Genomic DNA, 27626 nt, shown 5'->3' with positions numbered 1-27626 from the left:
GTGTGTGTGTACTGTTTTGGTATCCCACTGCCTGGACCACTTAAGACATGGGATGTGAATGTCTCAGAGGTCTCACACAGACCACCAGTCTTCCCAGTAGGCTATGACCCAAGCCACAGTGAAGCCCTGGGTTTTCCCATGGCCAGTTGAGGGGCCTGCTTCGTGCCTGTGCTCAAGATGGTCTGGCTTCATTAGGTCTTGGATCACCAAAGGCTTTAATAATCTTTAGATTCTAGAACGTTCTTCTACACTATTGCCTTTGGGAGACAGCTGAAATACTCTGTGACTACCTCTTGACTAAGGGATATGCTTTAATGAAGGGAGAGACTTAGTGTGGGTCTCTTGGGCTTAGTGGATAGGTTCAGGAAGGCCAGATTGTGTGCACTTAAGATTCTCCCCGGGACTGTAGAGAGCTCATACATCTGGTCTCTCACCACCATACTCATTTCCTTCCAGCCTCAGTTTTGAGGTTTTCTAAGGTTATTAATAACCACAGGAGCTTTACTGTGTTGGTCTGAATGAAAATGAAAATGGTCCCCCCATAGACTAGTAAGAAAAGGCATTAACGGAGATGTGGCCTTGCTGGAGTGGGTGTGGCCTTGTTAGAGGAAGTGTGTCACTGGGGGCGGGCTTTAAGGTTTCAGAAGCTCAAGCTAGGCTCAGTGTCTCATTCTTTCTGATGCTTGTGGATCCAGATGTAGAGCTCTGAGCTGCCTCTCCAGCACCATGCCTGCCTGTGTGCTGCCATGCTTCCCTCTATGACAATAATGACAATAGTAGACTAGAACTGAATAGTAAACCAGCCCCAATTAAATGTTTTCTTATATAAAAGTTGCAGTGGTCATGGTGTCTCTCACAAAAATAAAACATAAGATAGTCACCTCATTGAACCCTCACAGAAATGGTAGAGAAGCATCATCCTTCGTATTTCATATGCTTTCTGCCACATGCCTGGCTCCTAGTAAGGGCATAGCCATTAACGAAGTGAATGGTACTCAGAAATACAGCCTCTTTCCCTGCTTGAGTGAGAGCAGATCTTGGAAGACACAGGAAGGCTTTGCTTTGGAGATCAGGGACTGGCATGTGAGACGGACCAATGGAGTGAATTTGCTCAGTGTTCATGGAAGGTCAGAATATTTGTCAAGTAAACACACTCTGAAGTCTTTATTACTGACTCCAGAGCCTACGATCTCGGGACGCTCAGTTTACTACCACCCCCCAAGATCCAATGTGTTGCATTGATTTCAGTCACAGTCAGAAATCCACATTCATTAAAAAACTGGGGATTGGAGATGGAAGGTAGAGGGGCCCAGAGTGTTGATCTGCCCTAGAAGCTTGTCCAAGGCCAGATACAGTTTGACCTGGGTGTGGTTGTATTTAGGGGATCAAATGTGAACACAGGATGTAAGCAGGGAGCTTGATGGTGCTGCCTGAACTGAAGATCAAGTTTCCCCTTTCCCACAAACTGGCTCCTAACTTCACTCTCTTATGGTCCTTGTGTCGAGCGTACACTTTCATTAGCTGTAAGGAGCTAGGAAGAAAAGGACCTGGTTCTCTCTCTCCAGCTGCTATTCTCTGCCTGCTTCTGGCCAAATGGTGAGGTCACCAAAGGTGGTTCCAAGAGCAGGTGGAGGAGTCACAGCGTGCTTCGTCCAGTGTGGGCAGCTAGGTTGTCAATAGAGATAAACTCAGTTCAACCCTGCAGTCCTACTGGGTCACTGAGATTCTCATCCAATTCCACTAGATACAGCTCGGAAATTTCCCCACACCTTTTTTGGTCTGGTCCTTGCTTGGGTCTGAGTCAGGCCAAACATTATGTCTAGGATGCCAGAGAGCCCACGACTCTATTCTGACAAACATGACATTGTTTCTAATACTTTCCTCTGCCTCCCCAAGTCATATTATGGTCAACTTCTTGATGCAAAAAAAATTTGCATTCTGCTAAATTTCAGCATGTCAGCACACTACTGTTTTCTTCTCAGAGGCTGCTAGGCGAGCATGGATTTGAACAGCAGAGCTGAACTAGGAGGCATCCCCTGCTGTTGGTTCTAAGGTTACAGCCTACATGTATCAGTGACTGATGTCTTGGGATGGACAGAGAGAGGGAAGGGTAATGGTGCCTGCCACTCGGGGCACAGACAATAAGATGTGACCTCCAGGCTGGAGTGTGTGGAGAACAGGCCAGTTGAAACTTCCCTGAGATGTCAGGTGGTATTCACAGTAAGAAGGTCGGCTGGGGTCTTGCTTCTGTCTACAAGAAACACCAGGCTACTTGGCATGTGCTATACACCTTGGCATGATGAGGCATACAGATTTCTCTGCAGTCCCCACAAGCTCCATTCCTGGGCCAAGGACTGAGAAGTCCAGCTTGACAGGCTAATTGGTACGAAGGACTTCCTGATGACCGATATCTGAGGGAAAGTTCTTCAGCTGGGCTACATTCAGCCGGTCAAATTCTACCAACAACATGGTGGTGTTGAGGGAACCAGAGAGAAGAGGCTCTGGGGACTCGCTGGCTCCAACAGAAACTTGAGGATTTAGTCACCAAGGCTGTATTTCCAGGAAGTCCTACCACCTACCTTACTGGGTAGGGCTTTTTTTTCTTCTTCTAGGAACAGTAGTGAGGTATAAATGAATATCTCAAAAAAAAAAAAAAAAAAATAGCCCTCGGCATCAGATGTGCTGAATGTAACCAGGTAGTTGTGAACTTGAGAGGTCAGGCTAGACCACTGGATGCCTCCTCTTACTCATGTACTCCAGGCTTTAAGAATGGATCATAAATACTTTGGGCTTCTGTTGTGGTGATGGTGTACTGGCAAGTTCTATGTTATCCACAAGGACGTTCTTATCTTCTAGTTTAATGACCGTGGGCTCTGGGGCAGGAGCTAGAGTCGTGGTTTTGTGCGTGTGGGGCAAGCTGATTTGACTGATGTCCAAATCCTTGAAAGCATGAAGCATGAAAACACCCAGGATGATGGTGACGAAGCCAGACAGGGTGCCCACGATGTCCACAGCAGACATGGTGTACCACTCCTTAAAAAGGACGATGGAGGAGACCACCACCACCGTGGTGAAGAAAACGTAGTAGATGGGGAAAACCAACGAGGTGTTGAAAATATCCAGTGCCCTGTTGAGGAAGTTGACCTGGATAATGATGGAAAGTCCCAGGATGAGGGACAGGATGTAGGGGAGGGGGTGCCGCACAACTGGTAAGCCCTGGAAGAAGTTCCGAATGGTGACGCCAAGCCCCTTGACGGCAGTCACAGAGAAGGATCCGATCACAGAGCAGATGATGATGTAAATGAGGATATTTCTTTGGCCGTATCGTGGGGCAACAATGAAGATGAGGATGAGGCAAGACACCACCAGAAGGACAGCAAATACGATGAACCCTTCAGGAAGGATGGGCACAAGTTATTCAGTGAAGGATTCAGATAGTATCTAGGGCCTCAGACTTATAGCCTGACACAGGCGAGTTCTAGTCCCAACCTCAGACCTTTTAGTAACCCTTTTTAGTAACTCACGCAAGTTACTAAACTCTTAAGACCTTAGTTTCCTCATTTGGAAAACAAACAAACAAACAAACAAAAAAACCCAAAAAATCAAACAAACAAACAAACAAAAAAACCCCAAAAACCAAACAAGAGGATTCCTTTTATCTTGAAGAGCTGTTCTATGAGATGATGCATCGTCTTGCATAAAATGTTTTTAGAATAAAAATAATGTGTATTTAGAGACATGTCTGATGCATGATAAACAATAGATACAATGTATTCACATCAATCCAGGAAGTCTTGCTACCAGGTACTATCCAGCTTCCTTTCTGTTTTTCACCTTTTCCTCAAGGGGGCAGCATGAAGATGGCTGGAGCCCAATTAGACAGTCTATACACAATTCATCCCCTTGTGTTTTCTGCAAACCCGGGGCTTGAAGCCTACCTGTGTCTTTCATCTTGGAAGCCATCTCTGCAACAGTGGTGATCTTCTCCTCTTTGGGGGCATGTATGACCATCACTGTGCTGCCAGCCATACAGATCACACAGCCCAGCTTCCCCAGGAGATTCAGACTCTCTCCCAGGCAGTAGGAGGAGAAGATGGCACTGTATAGGGGGACGAGAGAGAGGGGTTGAAAAAGGGTATCTATTCCAGCTCCCCAAAAGACACATGGGGATGGAGTAAACACTTACAGAGAACAACAGTCTAGAACTCACTTCGCTCTGTAGAGGGCTTCCTAGATTTCTTCTGTCTAACCCCAAACTTTCAAAAGCAGAAACACATTTCTAGGGGATTGTAATGTATGCTGGAGAAGCAGAAATACAAATAGATCTCTTTTATTTTTGAAATGCAAACCGTCCCCAAACCAAAGGCTGGTTTACTGTCAACTTGACACAAGCTAGAGTCATCTGAGGTGACCTCAGCTCAGCAAACGCCCCCATCAGACTAGCCTGTAGGCAAGCCTGCGATGGCATTTTCTTGATTGATGTGGATGGGCAGTGGGCAGAACCATCCCTGGGCAGTTCTGGGGTGTAAAGAAAGCAAACTGAACAAGCCAGGAGGAGCAAGCTCCTAGTTCTAAAGCAAGCTCTTGGCTTTCCTCCATGATGTAATTTGTAAGCCCAATATATCCCACTTCCTCCAAGTTACTTTTGGTAATGGTGTTTCATCATAGCAATAAAAAGCAAACTAAGACAAGCTGAAAGAGCCTTTGAAAGTACTCTTGTCTGACTCCCTATCGACTGAACGAATTGTCTGGCAGTACTGCTAGAAGATGTTTTCAACCATGGCTTGTATGCATCTGGTAGCATGGAACAAACCACATGAGTATACTGCAGGTTCACATTACTTACCCCAAACACATTTTCTGGCAATTTCTATTCTTTGTTCCATTTCTGTTCCTTGGGTCATAGATTATGAATCTACTTCTCTTTCACTTGCATATGCCAATATAAATCACCATAATGATAATAACAGACACTATGTTTTGGGCCGTGTATTTCCTAATAGGTACTGTGTTAGAGTCAATTTGACAACACCGTGAATTAACATATACCGATCCCAGTTTACAGATAAGAAAACTGAGCTCTTGGAAGTTTAAATGATTCAGCAAAGTTCTTTGACTGGTAAGTGGCAAAGGCAGGTTTTGAACAATACTTGATCTTATTACAAAGCTAATGGGTTTTCCTCTATGTTAAAGAGAAATTTTGTGCTCTCTAGAAATTTTCCTAAGTAAGATCCTTCTATCTCCTTGGTGATATGATTTCTGTTCCTTCTGATCTTCTCAGTAAGGGAAACAAAAGGGGGACTGGGCAGGCTGGGAATGAGCCATGAGCTCACTTGCATTATGAAGTTCACACTAAAAATGTATTGGCTGCCCTAGGTAACATCAAAAAGTCTTGGCTTGTAGGAAAGACTGTGGCCCATTTTCTTGATTGATGATTGATGTGGATGGATTCAGCTCCCAGTGGGCAGCTCTCTGGGTAGGTGGTCCTGGGACTATACGCAAACTGGGCAACGCTGGAGAAGCAAATCTCAACTATTTCACACAGGCAGCGCCAAGCAGTTGAGAATCCCATACCTCTCAAGACATCCCAGGCGTGGGAATTTGTAAACACATCAGATTTGGGAAACACTTCTATGAGCAGCGACACCAGTCAGGCTAGTTGAGCACTAAGAATCAGGAGTCTACTTGCTTCACAATTGTAAATGTTGCAAAATTATCACCAAGTGAAAAAAAAAAAACAACACAGAAGAGATTATGGGTGCCAGGTGTGGTTGGGTGGGGTTTACCAGAGCCCCTAAATGAGAGTGTCCTTCAGATGTGTCTTAAGAACCCCCACAGAAGTACCTGTGTTCATAGCTTGGGAGAAATAGGGTGGTATGAGGCACAAATGCTTAGGTATAACTATTTTTATTATATTATTGGTTTAGGTTGTTTGGGGATGTTAGCAGTCAAAGCCAGGCATACGAGGTGAGTATTCTGCTCCTGTATCACCAGATCTAACATCTTTAATTTTAAAAACTATTGTTTGCAAAGTCTTTACTGAGAGGCAACATGGGATATGGCAGCTAACACCTGGCACCTGGAATTGTTCTGCATAGGGTGGGTCCTGGCCTGGTAACAGGATCTTCATATTGACATACACAAGTAGAAGAAGGTTTGCTCTACCACCCAAGGAAAAGAAATAGGTCAAGAAGTAGAACTTGCTGGAAAGTTACCTTGGCCAAAATAGATAACCCCTCTGGGTCTTGGGAACAAACGGAAGGATTAAGTGAGTTAGGACATGGCTTACATTCAGATGATTTAACGTGTAGTTTTCCTCTGTAAATTGTAGCCATGGTTGCTTGGAGCTAGTTTCTTCTAAATCCATTCACCATGTTGTGCCATTTAGCTCTCTGGGTGTATATCATTGTATTCTATTTTGCATATGGACGAATTAAGGCTTGACACTGAGACTTAGGAATCCATAACTGCTAAGGTCTGAGTATGGATTCCTACTTGAGACTGGAAAGATGGCAAGCATGAGGACCTGAGTTCAAATCCCCAGGACACACCTAAAAACTAGCTGTGCTGGTTTGTGCCTATAATCCTTGTGCTGGGGAGGCAGAGACCAGAGGATTCCTGAATTTATTGGCCAGCCAGCCTAACCAATTAATTGGAGATCTCTAGACTAGCCAGTTGGTGAGCTCCAGGCAGTGAGAGACATTGTGAAAAACTAAGGTAGAAACTGAGGAAGAGACAATGAACTCTGCCCCTCTGCCCCCCAAAGACAGCTTACACAAAGGTATATACATATATATGCACATGCATCTGTACACACAATGATACATATTCACATATACATATACTACATACACACTATAAACAAAAGAACACTGGGGCTCATGTTCTTAGTTCACTGAGGGGATACTGAGGCCAATGGCAGCCATCAGTCCTAGGGCCTGGAGCTCTGGTAGCATGCTCCTTCTTTCCAGCTGCTCCCACTTTGGTCAATTCATGTCTCAACAAAATGAAAACAGATAAGAGCCAGAGGTGTCAAAAGAGGAGACAGTGACCTTATGAGGACGCTCAGTGCTCCCAGCGGTGTGACAACTGTCGCAGGTGCAAACGCATAGGCCCCGAAGTTGGCGACTTCTCCAGCAGACACTAGGAAATTAGAGGGGAAAAGAGGCCTGTGTGACTCCAAGGTACCACGTCCATTCCAGATGAATCTGGGCAGAGATGGCGTCGGTCAGTTCAACTGTACCTAAAACCCAAGACCAGCACTCCGTAAGATCCCATCCGGATGCTGTCTCCTTGGAGACAAGGTCAGACCCAGACTCTGTGTTCTCCCACTGTACTGTAAAGGTGTCAAGGCCCAGGCCCTGAGCTCACAGTGACCTGAGAAGCTGCCATGTTTTGGGGTGTCCTTTAGCTTTCAGTAATACTCTGTTAAGTATTTATCTTAGGCTGACATGTTTTCATCTCTATCTTTAAAGGAAGTTCTAGAAAACCAGTTATTAAATAAATAAATAGATTCAGTTATGGATTCTTTGAGTACCACTTGGCCCATGAGCTAGGCTGTCCTAGGGGAACTGTGCACAGTTGTCCTGATTAGTTGTTTTGTTGTTTTAGTCAATTTGGCATAAACTACTCTCATCTGAGAAGGAAAGTGCCCCAACCTGGCCTGGAGACAAGCCCGTGGGGACTTTCTTTTGATGGCACATCTTAGCAAGTGGCACTGGGATTTATAAGAACACAAAGTGAGCGAGCTAAGAGAAGTAAGCCAATAGAAAACACTCCTCTGTGGCCTCTGCTTCAGTTGCTGTTTGGGTTCCTGCCTTGGCTTCCCTCTGTGATGGACAGAACCTAAAGTAACTTTACAGAAACCAGTGAGTAAACCAAACCCTCAGCTCCTGGCGTTGCTCTGGGTCGGTGTTCTATCACAGCAAGAAAAACCAAACTAAGACAATAGTCTAAGACAGGAGGCTTAGAAATGGCTCAACCATCAAGAATCCAAAAATCTGAGTCTCTAGTCTGCCCTTGCCTACAGCACCTCTTCTCCCTCTTTTCTGAAGAGCACAGCCAGGGTGTCCTGTGTGAAGGCAGATGGTGAGTTGGATAGCTCTGCCCAAGGTAAGGATCAAACCCTACTTGGAAGATTATTGGTGCTGATTTCTACCTAAAAGAGTTAGGCTTTGGGGACTAAGAAGGTGGCTCAGTGGTTAAGGTCACTTGCTGTGCAAGCAAAAAGATCCGAGTTCAAATCCTCAGTACCCATGTAAAACCCAGTCATGGCCGAGTGTGTCTTTAGCTCCAGCATGGTGGGATGGAAACAAAACCTATTGGCCAGCCAGTCTAGTAACAGTAGTGAACTTCAGGTTCAGTGAGAAACCCTGTTTCAAAAAAACTAAATCGGAAAGTATTAGGGAAAGACATCTTACATCTTCCTCTGGTCTTTGTATTTATGTGCCTGGGCAGGAACATCCTCTTCCATTATATGTGTGCACCACACACACACAACACCATCATCATCATCATCTTTATCATCATCACAATAATAATAATAAAATAAATAAATAATAAATATTTTATTATTATTATGAATTATTTTAAAAATAATTGGGCCTTGAGAGCCAGAAAGGGTAGGTAGACAGTGGGAGCAATGTGAGAGTGTACAAGTCTAGATGAGGTGGCAGAATGTCCATGTTCAAAGTGAGTCAAGCTCTTAATTACATGGAATAGGAAGGTTACCTTAGGTTCCCAAAGTCTACCAGATGGAGGCCCAAGACTGTGGCCAAGAGAAAGTGCTACCAGCGTCCTATACTTTTAGTGGCAGCTGAAAGAACACACTTGCAGTCATTTAAAAAAAAGAGAGAGAAGAAAAGGAAAGAAAAAAAGAAAGGAAAGAAAAGGAAAGGAAGGAAAGGAAAGGAAAGGAAAGGAAAGGAAAGGAAAGGAAAGGAAAGGAAAGGAAAAAAAAGACAAGAAACAGGGTTTCCTATATCCCAGCCTGGTCTTGATTGAACTTGCTATGTAATTGAGGGTGACTTTGAAGTGCTCCTCTGCCTCCACCTCTGGAGTGCTGGGACTACAGGCACGTTGGCCATGTCTGTTTTATGTGGTGCTCTGGCTCTGTGCATGCTAGGCAAGTGCTCTCCCACACGAGCTCCATCCCAGGCCTTTGCATCTGTATCATTATCTCCATAGAAGGGGCCTTATTTTGGGCTGAGAAAAGTGATCTCTCAGAGTAAGATGTCTGCAGGGGCAAGACTTTCCCAAGGAAGTTGGCCTTGGGCTCCCGGTGTCTATAACAGAGACAGGACCTTCATCTGCCTCCCCCTTCATCTCCATCCCCAGCTATCAGTAGATCACTGTTCTTAGCAGAGAAAGGAGCCACTTACTGGTAGCAAATCCAGCCCACCACATTGGGTCCTTCAGGTAGCCATAGCCTCCATTCACTATAGAAGGAAACAGATACAAAGTTAGACGTTGGTGACAGTTTGTGGGGTTCTGCCTTGCCTCCCTTAACTGTTCCCCAGAGCTTGCCTTTTAGTGTTTATACCCAGTGGCCCTGTTTTATAGCTGTGATGTGGACTTGTCTTTTGAATCCAGCTGTGTGTCTCATTCGGCACATCTTTTACAGATACCCAAGTCTCTGCCCTAAACACGATTCTTGACACTCATTGTACCTCTGCTATTTGCTAAATGAAACTCAGTAAATGACATGTGTAGAAACTAGAGGCCCCCCTTTCCCCTTTCTTCTGCATCTAGTCTGTGTGGCTGATTCTGTCACCAAAAAGCACACCACTGCCACTTCCTACTCCATCACATCTGGCCAGGAGAAGCAATGGCTTTGTTAGGAGATACTGTGACTCTATACTTCCGGTAGCAACTCCTTTTCTTGCATGGCAGCCAGTGGTTTTGAAAAGTGCAAATTGTACCACTTTTCTCCATATAGCTTCCCAGTGTCTTCTACTTACTCTTAAGACAAAGTCCTGACCCTTATGGAGACAAGCAGAGGCTTTGTCCTGTCCACCTCCACACACACTCCTGCTATACCTTCATATTCAAGAATGATTAGCTCTTTCCTGCCCCAAGCTCTTTGCCTGTGTGTCTCCCTGTGTGCAGAATGCTCTCCTCTAGTGTTTGACTTCACACCCACTCTGGAGGTCTCTGCTGCTTCCCAGAGGTGCCCAGTCTGGCCTCTGACTACAATTCTTTCTCCTTGAGGTGGCCATTCCCCTTCAACGTTTCTTATCACTTAAAATGGCAGCTCATCTGCTTATCTTCCGCTGTTTTCCTGCATTGCAATAGAAGCATCAAGAACTGTGTGTGCTTTGTTCAGCACCCACAGCTTAGCCAGTGCTCAACAGTATGAGCAACCACGACAATGACGATGGCAGTGGAAAGACCTGAGAAAGAGGTTGCTATTCTTAAATGCTGATTTTTTTTCTAAACACAAATTCTTTTGCTTTTATCAGTTCCATAAAAGGTTTACTCCCCCTGCCATGTTAAATGAATTCTACCCTAGGATCTGTACACTCAGAAGACAGTGAGGCAGTAGATTGGAGCAGGGAAGACCCTAGGGAAGCTATCTTTCTGCATGGTTGGTCAAGCACACTTCCTCTGTTCTCCAATGAGCATAAACAGACATTTTTCTCAAGGTCGCTGGTCTGCCAAACACTTGTATAGAGTGAATGAAGGGCAGTAATGACACTTGCCCAAATGTATCCTGAATCTCCTGGTTCTCTTGTTTTCTTCTCTTGCTTCTTGAAACACAATCTCCTGTGTCTAGGCTGGCCTAGATCTCCATATGTAGCCAAGGGTAACCCTGAATTTCTGATCCTCCTGCTTCTACCTCTCAAGTACTTAGATTACAGGCATGTACCATTCCTGTTTTTATGTGATGCTGAGATGGTACCCAGGGCCTTTTACAAGCCAGGTTATCACTCTGCCAACTGAGCTATATTCCAAGCCCAGTTCTCCATATTGGAATACACCATGGGCCCAGCTAGACTCACCTGCTATGGTAACGCTGATGTGAGTACTAGAGCTGAAGACACAGCTCTTCCTAAAAATGTTACAGCCAAGCACCCCTGGTCTAAAAACCCCCTAAAGTAAAATGCCTCAAAAATCCCAATCTGTTTGAATGCTAACATAACACCTGAGATAGAAAATCCCATTGCATTAAACTCATTTTCATGCATAAGGTTATTAACCAGTGATGTAAAATGCTGTAAACTCATTTTGATGCATAAGGTTATTAACTAGTGATGTAAAATTTGGTTCTTTGTAAAAAGTATACAGGGGACATAAGGAGTTTTACTTTCAGACTTGAGTCTTGTCCTTAAGATATCCTCATGCATATGCAAAATACTCCTAAATATGAATAACAAATCTGATACCCCAACACTTTTGTTTCTGAGCATTTTACATAAGACACTCTCAGCTTGTACATGGCACGCTTCCGACACTATTCATCTCCTTCTTTTTTATTTCTCAAAGGTGATGATCCAACCCAGAACCTGGCATACACTAAACAAGCATTCTCCCACTGAACTGTTGAGCCCCTCTCCCCCTCTCATTTTTTTTTTTTAACAGGGGAGGTAGGTAACTATGTAGGTCTGATGGCTATTCCTGGTTACCAACTTGACTACATCTGAAATGAACTACAAACCAGAAATGGAGGGCATACCTGTGACCCAGATCTTGAGGCTGAAAGATACAGGCTTTTGATAGGGATCTTGACATGGGATGACACATGCTTTTGATCCAGATCTTGAGGCATAGTGGCCAGGAAACATTTAGGCCCCGGCAAGATAGTACATGCCTTTAATCCCTGAAGACAGAGGCAAGCAGATCTCTGATTTCAAGGCCAGCCTGGGACAGAGCAAGTTCCAAGTCCAGGCATGGTGGTACACACCTTTAATCTGGGCCATACCTTCTGCTGGAGGCCTACATAAGGATAATGGGAAAAGGAAGGGTTCGCTCTTCTTCACCTACTCTCACTTACTTGCCAGCACATCTGTTGGGACCTTCTTCAGGATTCCAGCTTATACAGAAGGCCAGCCGAGACACCCAGCCTTGTGGGACTGAGAAACTACTAAGTTCTTGGACTTCCCATTTACAGCTGCCCATTGTTGGGTTAGTTGGACTGCAGACTGTAAATCATTCCAAGAAATTCCCTTAATCTAGAGAAACATTCCATATGTTCTGTGACTCTAGACAACCTTGACGGTAGTTGAGAGAAGTCATATGTATGAACTCACTATGTAGTGTAGGCTGGCTCATGATCCTTCCCACCCCATCTCTGTTGGGATGGTATTATGCTGGTTAGTGTTTTGTCAACTTGAAATGCTAGAGCAGTCTGGGAACAGGGACCTTCAGTAGTGGTCTCTGCCTCAAACAAATTGGTCTGTAGGCAAGTCGGTGGAGCATTTCTTGATTGATGTTTGATGGGGGAGTCCAGCCACTGTAGCTGATACCATTCCTGGGAAGGTAGTTCTGTGTTGTCTCAAAAGAAAACATGCTGGGCTAACCATGAGGAGCAAGACAGTAAGTAGCCTGTCCTATGGCCTCTGCTTCAGTTCCTGCCCGATTTCCCTTCATGAAGGACTGTTTCTTCCCACAAGTTGTTTTTGCTCATAGTGTGTTTTTATCATGGCAATAAAATACAAACTAGGATAGGTGCCATGCACCACCACACCTGCCAAACTAGTGCTGTTCTTTGTCTATTTTATAGATGAGGAACTTGGAGTATATAAAGACACATTTCTTGCCTAAGTCCCCACTAACAACAATCAAGAAAGCAGAAAGGTAACTGGAACCGTCTGCATCTATAAAGCACAGTGTCTCGTGGGAAAGAGGCGATGAACAGGTCTAAACAAGAACAGGTCATCTTCCCCAAACCTGTTTCTCCCTCTAGATTCATTGCAGAATACCATGCCATCATCTCCCAGTTGCTCAAGTCAGAAACCTGAGTCACATCCTTCTACCCTCCCCTGGGAGGCAGAGAACATCAAAGCAGGCGAGTTCCACCTCCCCAAACTATGTCTGGAATCTACAGCATCTCCAGCCCCACTGCCCTACTTCCATCTGCTTGCCCATGGTAAATACCTTCCCACATCTTCTACTCCAGGACTCTAATCCAGTCTCTACCCAGCAACCAGGGACACTTTGTAAATCATGAACGTGATCCGTTCCCAATTTCAAATTAGACAAACTCTGTAGCCAAGTCTACATGATCCTGTTGAGCTGGCTTATCTGCCCCTGCACTCTCTGGTCATCCTGAGCTGCTTTCTGTTTCACATCCAGCTAGGTCTCACCTCAAAGCCTTGGCACCTGCCACTCCTCCCACCACTCATTTGTCCCCTATCCCCTTTCCCTGCTGGCTCATCATCATTCAGGTCTCAGTGTAAGAATCAACTTTTATAGGAAACGTTCCTTCTGCACCCAGATCTGAGCTTTACATATTCCAAAATATGCCCATAGCAATCTGCATTCCCCCACCTCCGCTCCCACCCCCATTAAGGTACTCAGCACACTGCAGGATGATTTCCTGTCGGCTGCCTGTCTCTCTCACTTGATCAGATGTACTGCAGGATTCTGTGTCCCAATGTCTCACACTGCACCCTAGTACATGGTGAGCAAGCAATGAATAATATGGGTTCAACAAATGGTATGAACTCCTTTTATGTGTGATTTCCTTTCCCGGGGATTGTTTCAGAGAATTACACCCAGTCTTCCAAATGAGCATGACTTGGCGCTTGCGCCGCTGTTTGGCTGGATGTGCAAGGTCTCCTGAGAGTCTGGCCTGATGTGGACTGAGGCATTTGCGATTCCCATTTCACAGGAGAAGGTGTGACTTTCCAGTAGGGCTGGCTGGTAAGAGTCCAAGCTAAGGTTAAGCCTGGAGTGTCTGATTCTCCTGTTTGATCCTGAAGCTTCTCTGTCTTTACCCTAATGCATACATCATGGAATTTTCAGGAAATGCTGGATGTAAAGGAAGGCTTCCAGCTATCAGCAGTGGGGATTCTCAGCAGGGTTGACAATGAGTCTCCAGGGCCCACCAAAGGCCCCATCCTCAGATTGTAACCTAGGTCTCTGTAAACGGAAGTCATCCACCACGGATGCCCCTCGCCCATCCCCTCCAGCCTGGTGAGCCTACCTGCCCTTGTGGCTCCTGTGGCCACAAGCCGAATGAGACCTTTCTTCTTAAGGATGACACTGGTGCCAATGAGGAAGCAGGAGAGAAAAGCGAGGCCCACACCGATGTAGAAGCCATACTTCTTCCTGACCCTCTCTTGCCAGGTGATCAAGGTGGCATTGTTGGGTTCTTCAGGGCTGATGCCTCTCACGATCTGACAGAGGACCTCTTGAGAGGAGCAGTAGAGGCTGACTATGGACCCTGGAGGGAAGAGAATGTTAAAAGCCAGTGAGGGTGAGAGCATGGCTTAAAGATGCTGGAATAGACCTCTGGCTTGGATTTCACGTTTCTGCTGCTCCAAAGCTCCACCCACACATCAGACCAAAGTGAAAAACAAGGTATATTTCCAATTCTCTACTCTTTTAGCTGTTTTTATCACTAAGGACATCATTTGCATGGACTTAGCAAATATTAGGACCTCCTGTCAAATAGGTAACCTTTTAAAATCCCTATTCCACAGACAAAGAAATGGAGCCTGTGTGTCTACTTGCTCAAGGACACAAAGATTGTGATTGGTCTTAATGTCAGCTTTCAGTGAATTCTCTGGATAGGGCGGAGGGGGATTCATCTGAGGTCTGTCCTGTTTGCCTTAACTGATGGGGGAATTCCATCTCAAAAGTGGGCAGCACCTTCAGGTGGTAGCCTGGGTAAAAAACGAGAGCACAGCAGAAGGAAGATTACCGGCCTTTCACTCGCTCTGCCTTACCTCTTGCTTGGAGCTAATTTACCCTGTTTATCCTATAGCAGATTCCTTCCCAGGTGACAGACAGAACCAGCATTTCTAAGATTCTCTCATACACTGAGGACCAGCTGTTCTGCAGGAACCCTCCAGGATTTGAGCAGCAGACTGGGACAGCTGAGGTACCCAATCTCAATGGACAAAGCAACTAGCAGGTTCTTAGGCTCTCCAGAGTAAGATAGTCAGTGTGGAAGTGTCCAGCCTCAAGGACCAAGTAACTACCCAGTTCTTAACCCCAGAGGAGTGATATAACTTGTTACTACTGCAATATAAGCTCACCCCAAAAATTCTTTTAATATACATTCACTCTATAGGAGCAGTTGTTCTAGGAAGCCTTGACTAACACATATTGTCTGGCTTCGAAATTCCAACCTGTGGTACTGACGTCTCCCACACTGGGTAGGGGCCCAGCTAAACTCTCAGCCATTGTCCCATCCTCAAGGATGCCCTCTCAACATCTGGGCTTTTGCTCTCTAGTAACTCATAAGCTCTCTCAGAGGCTTCTTTACCTTCACACCAGCTCTAGCTGAAGTGGGAATGTCACCCCGAAGAGAGTCCACCCAAGACCCTGGTCAACCTGCTGAGGAGTGAGCTTCCCATGGTTGGGACCTATCCATTCCAGGATTTGTTTCTGGGTCAGCGGCTGTGGACCCTTTCAGGGCACAACTGGATTAGTGTTCCCAAAGTCCCACACAGAGCTGTCTCGCCACATTGCTCTTCTCATCTGATTCTTTCCTCAAGTCCCAGAGCCAGCTTCCCACCTGTGTCTCTGGCACAGACACCAAGGGTAGTCTTGCAAACAAAGGGCAGACCCTCAGTGGCACACAAAGCTATACACATCCTGTGAAATGTAAGAAGGCATAACCAAGACTCTACCAGCTACCATGCACATGGCCCCTGTTCTAGAGTTTACCTCCAGGACTCTTAACAGCCATTCAGTGAAGCAGTCACAGTGACCATTTCCAGGCCCTCAGTAGAAAACATCGAGTTCAATCATCTTCCTAAGGGGATATTGTAATAAAGGTGTGTCTATGGCCATAACCGCTCTGATTTTGTCTGACCTATAACAAAGGTGAAGCCAAAAGTAGATCATGCCCATGTGATAGCTGAGTCTATGCTCAGAACCACCACACACTCTCTGAAAAACTGTTTGACCACAGGGCAGGAATGTGGAGGATCCACCAGTCTTCACTGAGGGTTATCCATTAAGATCTGACTATTGCAAACAGTCAAAAAATGGGGCGCCTTCCCAGGAACATTGAGAGTTGGGATGGTGGGATTGCACCGGAAGCTCAGAAGGTCAACTTATCTCTCTGGTCCTGCCAGCCTTGGGGCAGCAGCAGCAGCAGCAGCAGCAGCAGCAGCAGCAGCAGCAGCAGCAGCAGCAGCAGCAGGATCACTCTGACAAACCTGCCCCTGAAATTCCTCAGTTTGCTCAGTTACCAAAATCATGTTTGCTATTGGCCTTTCTGCCTGTTTCAGCTCTAGTGTATATTAATTACAAAGGTCTAGACCTCAGTGCCAAGGACCTAAGCCTAGAACAGGTCCCTTTCAGATCGTGCCGGGAGCCCTTTAAAAAAACCCAGCTGGTCTTGGATGTAGCTCCATAGCAGATGGATCTCAATGGTAGAGCACTAGCCCTGGATGAGCAACTCAGGTACCAGAAGAGGGGAAAGGAGGCATTCATTAGAAAACAATGGAGGGTAGGAAGGCAGCAGAAAGCAGAGGGGGAGCAAATATGATCAAGGCACAATTATTTATGTGTATGGAATTGTCACAGTGAGACCCTCCATTCTATATGCTAAGTTTAAGAAAAGCAATAAAATTAAAAATAAAACCAAAACAAAACAGCCCGTCCGACCCTCGTATTTTCTGCTGGGGAAACTGGGGTCCCATCAAGAGAACAGATTTGCTGGAGATGGGAATGAAATCCAGCAGGGGATGAGTGTGTGTGTGTGTGTGTGTGTGTGTTTTGCTATGAGACAAGAAGACATTATCTCAGCCTAATCAGACTGGTTCTGCACTGCTGGCTCCTGTTCCACCAGCTCAGAGCATCCTTGCCTACTAGCCTCATCTGAGGAGTTCCCTGAGCCCAGGAAATGCAGGCAGTAAAATCAGCTCCCTCACCTTTCCCCTGCTTCTTCTAGTCTCACTGCTAATGGGCAGAGCCAGAGGGCTCACCTCAGCCAATCCCCCTAAGTTCAGCACATCTGTGGAAGTCAAGTTCTCCCAGTACAGTGAAGCTATAACCAGAGAGCTGATAGCCAAGGGAACTCAATTCAGACTGGGTGCACATCGGGAAAATGGGTACCAGGCTGATAATCCTTGTCTTTTTCTCTAGAATGTTCTAGAACTGGGGATGTCTGCTGCCTTGGGATAAGGAGTGATGCTGAAAATGGTCCACCTGGTTGCTCAAGAGACTGAGGTTCAGTCAATACCTAAGAGCTGACTTCAAGCTCTTCCCTGAAGAAGGGCAGAAGTTAGGGACACAGCACCACTCAGACTGTGTGTCCAAGACAGGATAAAAGCAGAGAAAAGTTCCAGATGAAACAGAACAGCAGGCACATAGGTTCAGGAGTCTGAATCCAGGAGCTGGTTCATATTCCTCACTGTGGTACCTGGACCAAATTATTAGGCCTGCCAGAGCCTCTGTTTCTACATCTCTAGAATGGACACAGTGAAATCACAACTCTAAGCTCTGGGGATGAAGGCCAGTGTTAGCATGCCTTCCTAGCATGTACAAGTTTTTTTCTATGGTTCTATGGGTTCAGTTTCCAACATTGCAAAAAAGAGAAGAGACAGAAAAAAGAACACAAAGGAAAAGAACAGAAAAAAAAAAAAAAACATTTTTAAAATGTAGGCTTAAGGCTGAGGGGAAAAGTCTCTTGCTCCTGAGTTCCAGCCCTGAAACTTACATAAAAGCAGGAGCAGAAAACTCACTTCTGACCTCTATAGCCTCAGGATGTCACTTGTGCCCATAAATACACATCTTGCATCTCTCTCTCTCTCTCTCTCTCTCTCTCTCTCTCTCTCTCTCTCCCTCCCTCCCTCCCTCCCTCCCTCCCTCCCTCTCTCTTACACACACACACACACACACACACACTGGCATGCACATAGACATATGCACACTAGTAATAAATAAATTTAAAAATAAAATCGAGGCCCAGTGACACTGGCTTGCATTCCTGGCTGAGAGAGACTGAGGCAGGAGGATCACACATTTTAAGCTATTCTGGACAATTAAGCAAGTCTTTGTCTAAATACAAAACAAACAAACAAACAAACAAACAAATAAATCTGCCTGCATAGTAGAGTTTGTTTCTGGGATTAAATGGGACAGTTCAGGGAAGGACCAAGGTCTACAGAGTTAAAAATATTCCAGAAAAACCAAGGGTATTGCCTGAGCACTGTCCGAGGTTCTTTCTCTCCCTTTTCAAAACGTGTGTGTGGCTTTGGGATGGGGAGCCTCTCTGTTCCTCTACTCTCTGGTGTAGGTGATGGAAAGCTAATGTCTGAGCTAGCCTGCAGTGAGCAACTCTACTCCTGAGTACTTTATCCTACCCCTTTCACAGACCACCTGCCCCAGTATGCTCTATTTTTCTTCTTTCAGTTGCTTCAGCTCCCTGCAGCTGCCACTGGGGAGGTGACATCTCCACCAGACCCGGAACTTCAGGACAGTTTGGGAACGCAGTGGGAATATGATGCTGACCTTCCCCCTTCCCAGCTTTGCGGCCCCAGCAGGTGAGGAGGAGGAGGCGAGGATGGTGGGGACAAGGTGAGAAGCGCAGCGCCCGCCCAGGTTCCCCACACAGCCGCACGCACCGTTCTCGCAGCTGCCGTTGGCGTTGGCGACACGCAGCTCCATGGGGACCTGGGCTGACGGCGCCCGAGGTCCACGGCTCCTGGGCAGGTTGCCGCGACTTGTCCCAGCGTGGCTAGGGCACGGGAAGCCGCTGGGGTCCCGACCCAGGGGTGGGGAGAGTGACGCGCGCCCCGAAGGGGAGGGTCCTCGGGGAGGAGTCACCCTGTGCCCTGGGCAACCCTAGGCGCTGGGGAATCAACTCTGGGGCAGAGGCTCATGCCCTTCTGGGGTGCGACCGCAGCTGAGTGCCAGTCACGGAGTCATAGGCCCGTGCCAGGGGCAAGAGAGAGGGGGCGGGTTCCCCGGGCCCGCCTTTCCGGGATGCCAGCACCCACATGTAGCTTCCTCAGTAGCAGAGTTGATACACTCCTCCGGGATGGCACAAGGGAAGCCACTTTGGGAGGTGGAAGTGTCAAAGAAAGCTCTGAGAATCAGGTTCCTCCTCTCCTTCCTTTATCCCCCTGGTCTATTTGTCACTGTCTAACTTAGAGGTCTGATCTGTGCTGGGCACTGTGGGTGATGGGAGCCCTTAAATGTTCAGTACATATGTGTGTCTCATGAATGGATGATGGCAGGGGATTGGTAGGCTGAATGGGAGAAGGAAATGAATTAATTCATGGTCCAAATGAATCAGGCTATTCTGTTCTTACATAGTTCTTGGAGAAACAAATTAAGACCAATCATTTAGAAGCAGATATTTTCCAAAATCACCTTTTATAAATTTTACACATATACAGTAACAAAATTATATAAACATACCTGTTTACATAATAAAAGTTGTGATTGAATGTATATGGGCAAGAGTGATGGCCTATATGTATGTATATATATTTTATATATGCATACACATAAAATGATAGAATGTATATGTGTGTACTAATATGTGGATTGTATAGGTTTATAAGTTAGCTTGTTTATGGTACTTACTTCATGATATTATGTACATATTAAGTCATCACATTGTTTACCTTAAATACACGCAGCTTTCTTACACGTTTGTTTGTGTGTGTGAGTGTGCAAGCCAACGGCACTCATGAGGAAGTCAGAGGACAGCTCCCTTTCCACCATGTCCCTAGGGACCCAACCCAGGTTAGCAAGCTTGTGCCATTACCCACTGAGCCATCTCAGCAGTCCTGCATTTTTTATTTGTCAAAAAATACCTCAACACGGCTATAATAATAATGATGGTGGTGATGATACTGATAAAAATAAAATCAAGAAGGTATTGACTGAGTCAGAAGGACCCTGAGCTGAGCCATGGAACCACTGTGAAGTGCTTGCCACCAGTCAGGCAGAGTTCCAAGTCCTGACCAAATCCGGCTTGTTTAACCCCGATGTCCACCATATGGGGCACATACCTTTATTATCTACAGAGAGCACACTGAGCATAGGCAACAGGCAGCTTGTCCTGGATCCCAGCTGGGAACAAGAAGAACCAGGATGGAGCCCGCAAGGGTTCACAGAGACTGAACCAGGGGAGCCTGCGTGGGACCAACCTAGGCCCTCTGCACATAGGTAATGGTTGTGCATCTTGGTCTTCGTGCGAGAATCCTAACAGCGGGGGAGGGGGCTGTCTCTGACTCTGTTGCCTGCCTTTGGGACCCTGTCCCCCTACTGGGCTGCTCATCTAGCCTTAATAGGAGAGGATGCACCTAGTCTGACTGCTGCTTGATATGCCTAGGACAGTTGGTATCCACGGGAGACCTTCCATTTTCTGAAGAGAAGAGAGGGATGGAGGGATGGGGGAAGGTGGGAGTGAAGGACCAGGAGGAGAGGAGGGAGGGAAACTGCAGAGAGAGAGAGAAAGAGAGAGAGAGAGAGAGAGAGAGAGAGAGAGAGGAGTGATCGAGCTAGGATGAAACTCATGATGTCAGCAGACACACTAAGGCACTTGAGACTGAGCACTGGGGTCATAAGTCAGCTCTGGTAGTGGGGTCATTTTTGGAGACTTAACGCCCATAGGTTTTATCTCATCAAACTTCCTGTGAGGTAGGCTCCCTTTCTAGTCCGTGTGAGGAATGAAATGAGGCCAGAGCCTACTGGGCTCTCAAACCTGGTCCTTATAGGTACCCCACCCCCACTCCATCTTGCTTGTGGCTTCCCATCTGGTCACTGAAGGATGGTTTCCTTTGACGTTTTGGGTTAGCCACTTGCTTCCCTTTGCTGTCCACTAACCCAGCTTTTTGTTTGTCCTTTATATGTAAAATGTCATGGGGGGTGGGGTTGGGATGGACAGGCAGAGGCCGGAGGAGAAAAGGCAGTCACAGGCATTGCAGAAAGAGCATCACACAGAAAGCCGTGGGCCTGTGTGCTGCCTCCCTCTGAATGTGTGTGAAGCCAGAGCCCAAATGGGGTTGAATATCTTTAAGATCAACGTGAATCAGAACACTGTGCAAGAAACTGGAATGACTGGCCTGGGTGAGAGACTATCACTCGATCTGATCGTGCTACCCCAGAGGGAAGAGTTGACACAAGAAGTTTTCTTTTCTTGTACTTCAGCATGTCTGCAGTACAGATGGACTGGAACACTGGCCCTGGCCCAGCCCCAAACCCTCCTCACCTTCAGACTCAGTCACCTGTGTTCTAAGGACAGAGGTAAGCACAAACAAATGGCTTCCCTCTGGTTAGACATTGAAATTTCTTCCGGTTGTGTTGAGGTATTATTGACAAATAAAGCCTTTATGTGTGTACACATGTGTGTGATCGTGCATGTGTGTGCACATGTACATGCATATGTGTGTGTACATTCTTGTGTAGGTGCTCTCAGTCATTCAGGAGGACAGAGGTTGACCTCTGGTATCTTTCTCTACCAGCACTTCCTCCCCATTTAATTTTCTCTCTGAACCTGGAGCTTGCTGCTTCTGTTGATCTGACAAGCCAGAAGACTCCCAGCAATCCTGTCTCTGCTCTTCCCTCCCCCCACCGGTGCTGGGGTTACAGGCAAGCACTGCCACACATGACATTTTTATGTGGGTACTGAGGATACAAGCTCAAGTGCTCATGCATGCATAACAAGCCTTTCACTCACCAAGACAGCTCCTTGGTCCCAACTTGCATGTATTTAAGGAATGCAATATAATGATTTGATACATGCTCACGTTGTGAAAGGTTACCACAATCAAGCTAATTAATATATCCATTCCACATTGGTTGGTGTGTGTGTGTGTGTGTGTTGGGGAAATGTTTGTGTTAAGAACACATAAGATCTAGTGGCTTTTCACACAACAAAGTATATTTAAATTATTTTTGCTGTAGATGTGCCCAGATGTGAAGAGAGAGATAGACATATGTGTTCTGTAATATGTTTAGGTTTATATGCATTTGTGAGTTAAGGAACTACAATGTTTGAGGGTCCTGGGTAGATGTCCTTTTGCCTGGAGTGGAGTGCAGGAATGAGTCTGTTCTATGCTGAAATGGACCTTCCCAGTCTCAGGTAAAGTTTGTGTTTTAAGCTGGAGAGAGGACTGAGACCCATGGAGGGCTTTCCATACCCTGTAGGGCCTCAGGCTCCCCATCTGCTCCAGGAGGGGGCAGGGCTGCTTAAGGCTGGCATCAGGGCAATCTTATCAGGACACACATAAAGGGCCCTATTGAACTGCAGGCTCCTCGGCTGCCATTCTGACAAAGCCCTTTTCTGCTCAAGCCACAATGGCTCTGTCAGGCAGGTAGTAGGGCCTGCAGCATTGTCTTCCCCCATCAAGAACAACAGGGCTCACTGTTTGACCCAGCCTTGGTCTCCCTGGGGCGGGTGGAGGCTTTGAAAGAGTCTGACCAGCTAGGGACAGATGGGCTCTGTCCTTAGACAACCAGGGACTGGTAAACCAGCAATAAATCTTTTGCCCAGTTATTTAAGGATGAGCAGGAAACAAATATGTTAAAGCCATGTCTTCTAAAACCTTGACTTTCCTAAGATCATGTCCAAGGGTTGGCACTAAAGATCTGCACAGACAGAAGTGGCAGCCACTGGCCACATGTGCCTAATGAGACCCCGACAAGCAGCCGATCCAAGCAGGGGTTTGTTAGAAGCATCAAACAGCTCTCTGTTAAGCTTTTGGACCCGACAATCCTTTGATGTAGGGGTCTTTCCTGTGCATTGTAAGTTGTTTAGCAAGACCTGGCTTCTCCTTTCAGGTTACCAAAAACAAAACCACATCTCCACCTTCTGCCCTTGGGTTTAAAGACCCCTAAACACCTCCAGGTAAACTGCCAGATCTTGTAAGTAAGAACCACTAAGCTCTCAAAGGACAAATGAGACGATAACATGAAAAATACATTGAAATGAGAAAGAAACAGATATTCAATTCATTTTCCTTCGGCTTTTTTTTTTTTTTTTTTAATAAAAATGACACCTGTTTAAAGTTGCTTCACCGGCTTACTTGTGTTTCTCTTAGACAGGGCTGTTGAGGATGAGAAAACCCTGGGCCACAGAGGGAAAGTGACCAGTGGAAGGTCACAGAGAGAAAGAGCCAGGAAGCGAGTCAGATTTCCAGACAAGCACACCAGATTGCCTCTACTACTCCCCACATGTCACAGTGAAAGGACATTTCTAAATGTCCTCTGCTGGGGTGTTTTCAGTGTTATGTGGTCAAATAGCACCTCAGGAGGAATATAGACAGGAGTACAGTTGATGCTATTTATATCCTTGCTATATATGTGTGAGCTCTTTTAATCTTTGTAATGGAAAGGGCTCTGTGTGTAGCTCCATTTTCCAAGTCAGGGAATGGAGGTTCACCTAGGACACTCAGTTCATGAATTGTGGCATCAAGACTCAAATGTAGATGCTCTTCAATCCACTGCATAGTGCCTTAAAGCTCTAGGTCCGGGGACACTACATGAGATACAGGAAGGTCCCTTCTCCACCTTAGAGTCTATCCTGGGTAAGATAGTCTTCAGTTCTTCACACCTCTGCAAAGCTGGTCTTTCTTCGTGGCAAGGGCTGATGTTAACTTCTTTTGGTTGGTTAGGAACAATGGGAATATAGACTATTGGAATGGAGAGGCTGGCCTACAATTTTTCAGGTATGTCCATGGCATGGCTACTACTCTCCTAAAGAACTTTATTGTCATTGGAAATACTGCCTGGAATGGTCAGACATCTGCATGGTCCAGCTATAAGAAGGGTTATATCAAACAACAAGGTCTGCATACAACTGGCAATCAGTACTGTTACTGAGTGCTTTGCCTGTGAACTAAGCCCTTGACTGATATTATCTCATGTGGCTATGACAATCAGGCATTTAAAAAAAAAAAAGAAAGAAAAAGAAAGAAAAAGAAACTCAGAGAGGCGGATTGACTTTTCCAAGTCTCACAGTGATAAATAGAGCTAGGATATTTTTTTTCTCTCTTACAACAGTTCTCTTAATTAAGGCACTGGTGTGATGAGGCTAGTGCCTTCTTTTCCAATCCTTTCCTGGTCCACTTCTCTGGATGGCTGGGGAGATAGGACCCACACAGAAACTAACCTCTTTGTTTTGCAAATAGAGAAACTGAGGCATAGAGTAAGACAAGGTCACGATCAACATGGCTTGGGTAACTGGCAACAATCTACACTTGAAAGTCACCCTGGCTCAGTCATTCTGGATTTCTGACAGGGTTGAAAACTTATAGCTATTTACCGTAAGAGAAAAGATTTGAGTGGATGGTCGTCAGCTGACATTCATCCTAAAGCCGGGTTCAGAAGTAAATGTTTTAGTTAGGATAGATGACAGAGGTGCTGGTTAGTCAACAAAATGATGGACTGGGTATTAGGACTATCTTGTACCTCACTGGTACAAATTGGCGTAATTATGCTCTAATTGTATTTTGAGAGAAAAGTTTCATTTTAACAGGAAGGGTGATGTGTAGGAGGAGTACTGAGAGGAAGAAAAGGAGTAAGAAGAGGAGGAGAAGAAGGATAGGAGAAGCTAGGTGATGAAAGAGAGAAAGAGGGGGGAGACAGGGAGGCAGATATTCATGTATCTCCACCAGTCAAAGATAGTTGTTATATATAGGTCGGTCAGTGGGTTACACCTCTGATTGAACAATTCCAAACTTATAACGCTTATGATTAACATTATTTAAAAAAAATGTATAAATGCAAAAAGGAAAAGGGGGCATGGGATAGGGGTTTTCTAAGGGGGGGAGAATGGGGAAAGGGGATGGCATCTGAAGTGTAAATAAAATATCTAATAAAAAAAGAAAGAAAAAAAAAAAAAAAAAAAAAAAAAAAAGAAAGTCACCCTGGTCACTTTTGCTTCTCTCTAGTCTTTGCTTTTGGTTGATCTGAGGGTAAATTGTGAGTTAAAATGTTGGGATCATTTTCCAAGGATGAGTCAGGGTATTATGTTTTTACTTCCATTATGCCATTTAATTGTTATAGGCTTATGCGCCCGACACTGCTATTACTGTCAGCTTAAAAACAAGAAAACAGGCTCCAGAAGTTAAGTAACTTCTCTTCAGTGACACAGTAACTGATGAAACCCAGCAGACCGGTTCTAGAACACGTTTTCCGGTCACTCTTCTCAGGCGGAGAAACATCTGCCTACATGTGGAAGAGTTTGACATCATTGTCGAGGGCAGGCCGCACTCTGAGGCATGTAGCTCAAAGCTAGGGATTGCTTGGCCTTGGCGTGGATGTGCAGAGAGTCTAATGCACTTAAGATTGTAAGATTACCGGGCCTTATGGGAAAGCAGCTTCGTTACAGTCACTATTGTGTGCTATTGTTGCATGACTGACACATTACTAGATTCTCATATGTAACACTAATATTCCATTCAATCCTACGTTAGGGTAATATCACTGCATTCAAACTTCACGGTGAGCCCATGGTATGTGACTTTTAAAAATTACATTTATTTATTTTACCTTGTAGGAGTTAGGTACACATGGAAGTGTGGCGGACAGGAGCTGGTTCCCTCCTTTCACCATAAGGGCTCTGAGGGTTCCAACTCAGGACATCAGGCTTGTCAGTAAGTGCCTTTACCCACTGAGCCATGTCACCAGGCTGTTACATGATAATATCTATATTTTTACCACTGATGATAGTGAATCTTGCTCAAGTGGACACGGACACTACGTAGTTAAGCTTGGGTTTGTCAGACTCTCTGGGTGCCTGTACTTTTCTCTTCCCTGACATTTGCTTCTGAGTCACCTAAAACTTCAGGGTAGCGAACGGTGGGGATGGTAAGAGCACTCCATGTTTGGACTTGCTGTGCTTGTCATGTTGGAGCCAGAGAGCTCTGAGCACAGACAGGGGAAGCAGGACTCCACAGTGGGGAACCAGCTTGACAAAGAAAGACAATCCGACCTCGGCTTTGCTCTTCCCCACTTTTTGTTTCAGGGAAACAAACAATTTTCTTGAAAAGTTAAGAACCAGAGAGAAGCTGACAGAAACAAACTTCCAACAACTGTAAGTTGGATTTCAGCTCTTACTTTGCCACACTTAGTGGTTTTTCTCTTCCAACCACGTTCTTAACCAGCTTGTCGCAGTCTGCACCTGAGAGGTGGATGTTCTGGAAAGAGGACAGGGGACATGACTTCCCTGTTCTGCCACTAACACTTGGGACTTAAGGCAATGTCTTCTCATGTGTCTTGGTTTCCTGCATATGTACACTGAAGGAAGATGAAGAACTAAGAGCCCCTTCTTTTTGTTTTAGTGAAATCATGGTAGATGGCAAACCTTCCCCCCCCCCTTACATAGAGTCACGTGGACAGACAACAAATGTATCCATATAGGGAAGTTCAAGGCACTTGTAGGTGGGTGTACTCCTGAGCATGCTCAGTTTAAGAAGGAAAGATGGCAGACATGTTTGGGGGTCAGGGAGCACTTGTTCCAAAGGATAAAAGGATGGCGAGGAACACCCTGGGGCCTACTCAGTGTGCACCACAAAGATAACGGACAGAAACTCTGAGCATAGTCAGTTTTCCCTGAAATGTTTTAACCGAGAGGAAAGTGAGCCTTTGGAGGTGCATTTGTACAGCAGTTGTCTTCTAAAGGGGCTTCCCTCAACTGGTGGCTAACAGTAGCTATACAACCATAAGTGAATTCACTAGCCCTTTCTAGGCTCTGTTTTATTTGTATGGTGAGGATGACAGTAATGATTTAATAATAATTTTAATAATCGTAAAATCGTCTTTTATTGAATATTAGTGACCTGTAGATTCTTTGTGTTTCCTTTGCACTAGCAACAACCACCTACTAGGTTGTGTCACATTATCAACCTAACAAACAGGGAAACTGAGGCACAGAGGAATTAGGCAACAGACACACATTCCCAAAGCTGTAGCTATCAGATGGCAAGCCAAGATGGTTATTTGGCTCCATTTTATCTGCAACAGTACAAAGACCTCTCACAGTAAAAACTGATTCCAAGGCTGGCTTGGGATTCTCGAGAGAGAGTTTAAAACAACCAAAATCCCATACACACACATGACTAGCTGCTCTGCTGGTGGGGTCTCCTTCCTCCTCCTCTCCATGATAAAGGCACCAGAGGGATCTAATAGGCCTGAAGGAGCTCAGGAGTGTCCCTGATTGCCTGCAAGTAAAAGCAGAGAGAGAGAGGAGAGAGAGAGAGAGAGAGAGAGAGAGAGAGAGAGAGAGAGAGAGAGAGAGAGAAACTATCTCATTTCCAGGTGTGGGGAAAGACAGGGTCTCATGTAGCCAAGGCTGATACTGAACTCACTTGTAGCCACCAAACTTCTACTCCCCAACCCTTTGGCTCCTGAGTGCTAGCATGTTCAATTTATGTGACTGTTGTATAGGACCATGGTCCAAGTGAAACTGTCGACATCTTCAGAGGTTTGGTTTGGCTTGCTTGCCAAAGAGCACCACAGCTGGGCTTGTTGACTGTCAATGTTCTTTG

General features: G+C 45.7%; 1 protein-coding gene and 1 long non-coding RNA gene across 2 annotated transcripts; one reads left to right on the top strand and one right to left on the bottom strand.

Annotated features, from left to right (window-relative positions):
* Window positions 1-1136: 1136 nt before the first annotated feature.
* Window positions 1137-19038, bottom strand: Nipal4 (NIPA like domain containing 4). Its single transcript, XM_034504484.2, has 6 exons — window positions 18747-19038; window positions 14147-14386; window positions 9381-9437; window positions 7053-7143; window positions 3939-4099; window positions 1137-3392 (listed from the first exon to the last, which is right to left on the bottom strand). Exons 1-6 carry the CDS (start codon window positions 18787-18789, stop codon window positions 2764-2766), a joined length of 1221 nt encoding a protein of 406 aa, XP_034360375.1. The 5' UTR covers window positions 18790-19038; the 3' UTR covers window positions 1137-2763.
* Window positions 18416-27625, top strand: LOC143442823 (uncharacterized). The gene is made up of 5 exons (XR_013111332.1): window positions 18416-18665; window positions 20160-20301; window positions 21286-21381; window positions 25637-25733; window positions 26105-27625. It is a non-coding gene; the product is annotated as an uncharacterized LOC143442823 (long non-coding RNA).
* The last annotated feature ends 1 nt before the right edge of the window (window position 27626 follows it).

This window comes from Arvicanthis niloticus, chromosome 6 (genome assembly GCF_011762505.2).
Source record: "Arvicanthis niloticus isolate mArvNil1 chromosome 6, mArvNil1.pat.X, whole genome shotgun sequence".
Lineage (NCBI taxonomy): Eukaryota > Metazoa > Chordata > Mammalia > Rodentia > Muridae > Arvicanthis > Arvicanthis niloticus.
The sequence above is the reverse complement of the archived record's forward strand: the minus strand, read 5'-3'. Positions and strand labels throughout refer to the sequence as shown.

Coding starts and splice junctions, on each gene's coding strand:
- Nipal4 (XM_034504484.2), bottom strand. CDS start 18,789: ATGGAGCTGCGTGTCGCCAACGCCAACGGCAGCTGCGAGAACG. Junction 14,387..18,746: donor CAACGGCAGCTGCGAGAACG/GTGCGTGCGGCT, acceptor TCTTCCCTCCAG/GGTCCATAGTCAGCCTCTAC. Junction 7,144..9,380: donor GTGGGCTGGATTTGCTACCA/GTAAGTGGCTCC, acceptor CTAATTTCCTAG/TGTCTGCTGGAGAAGTCGCC.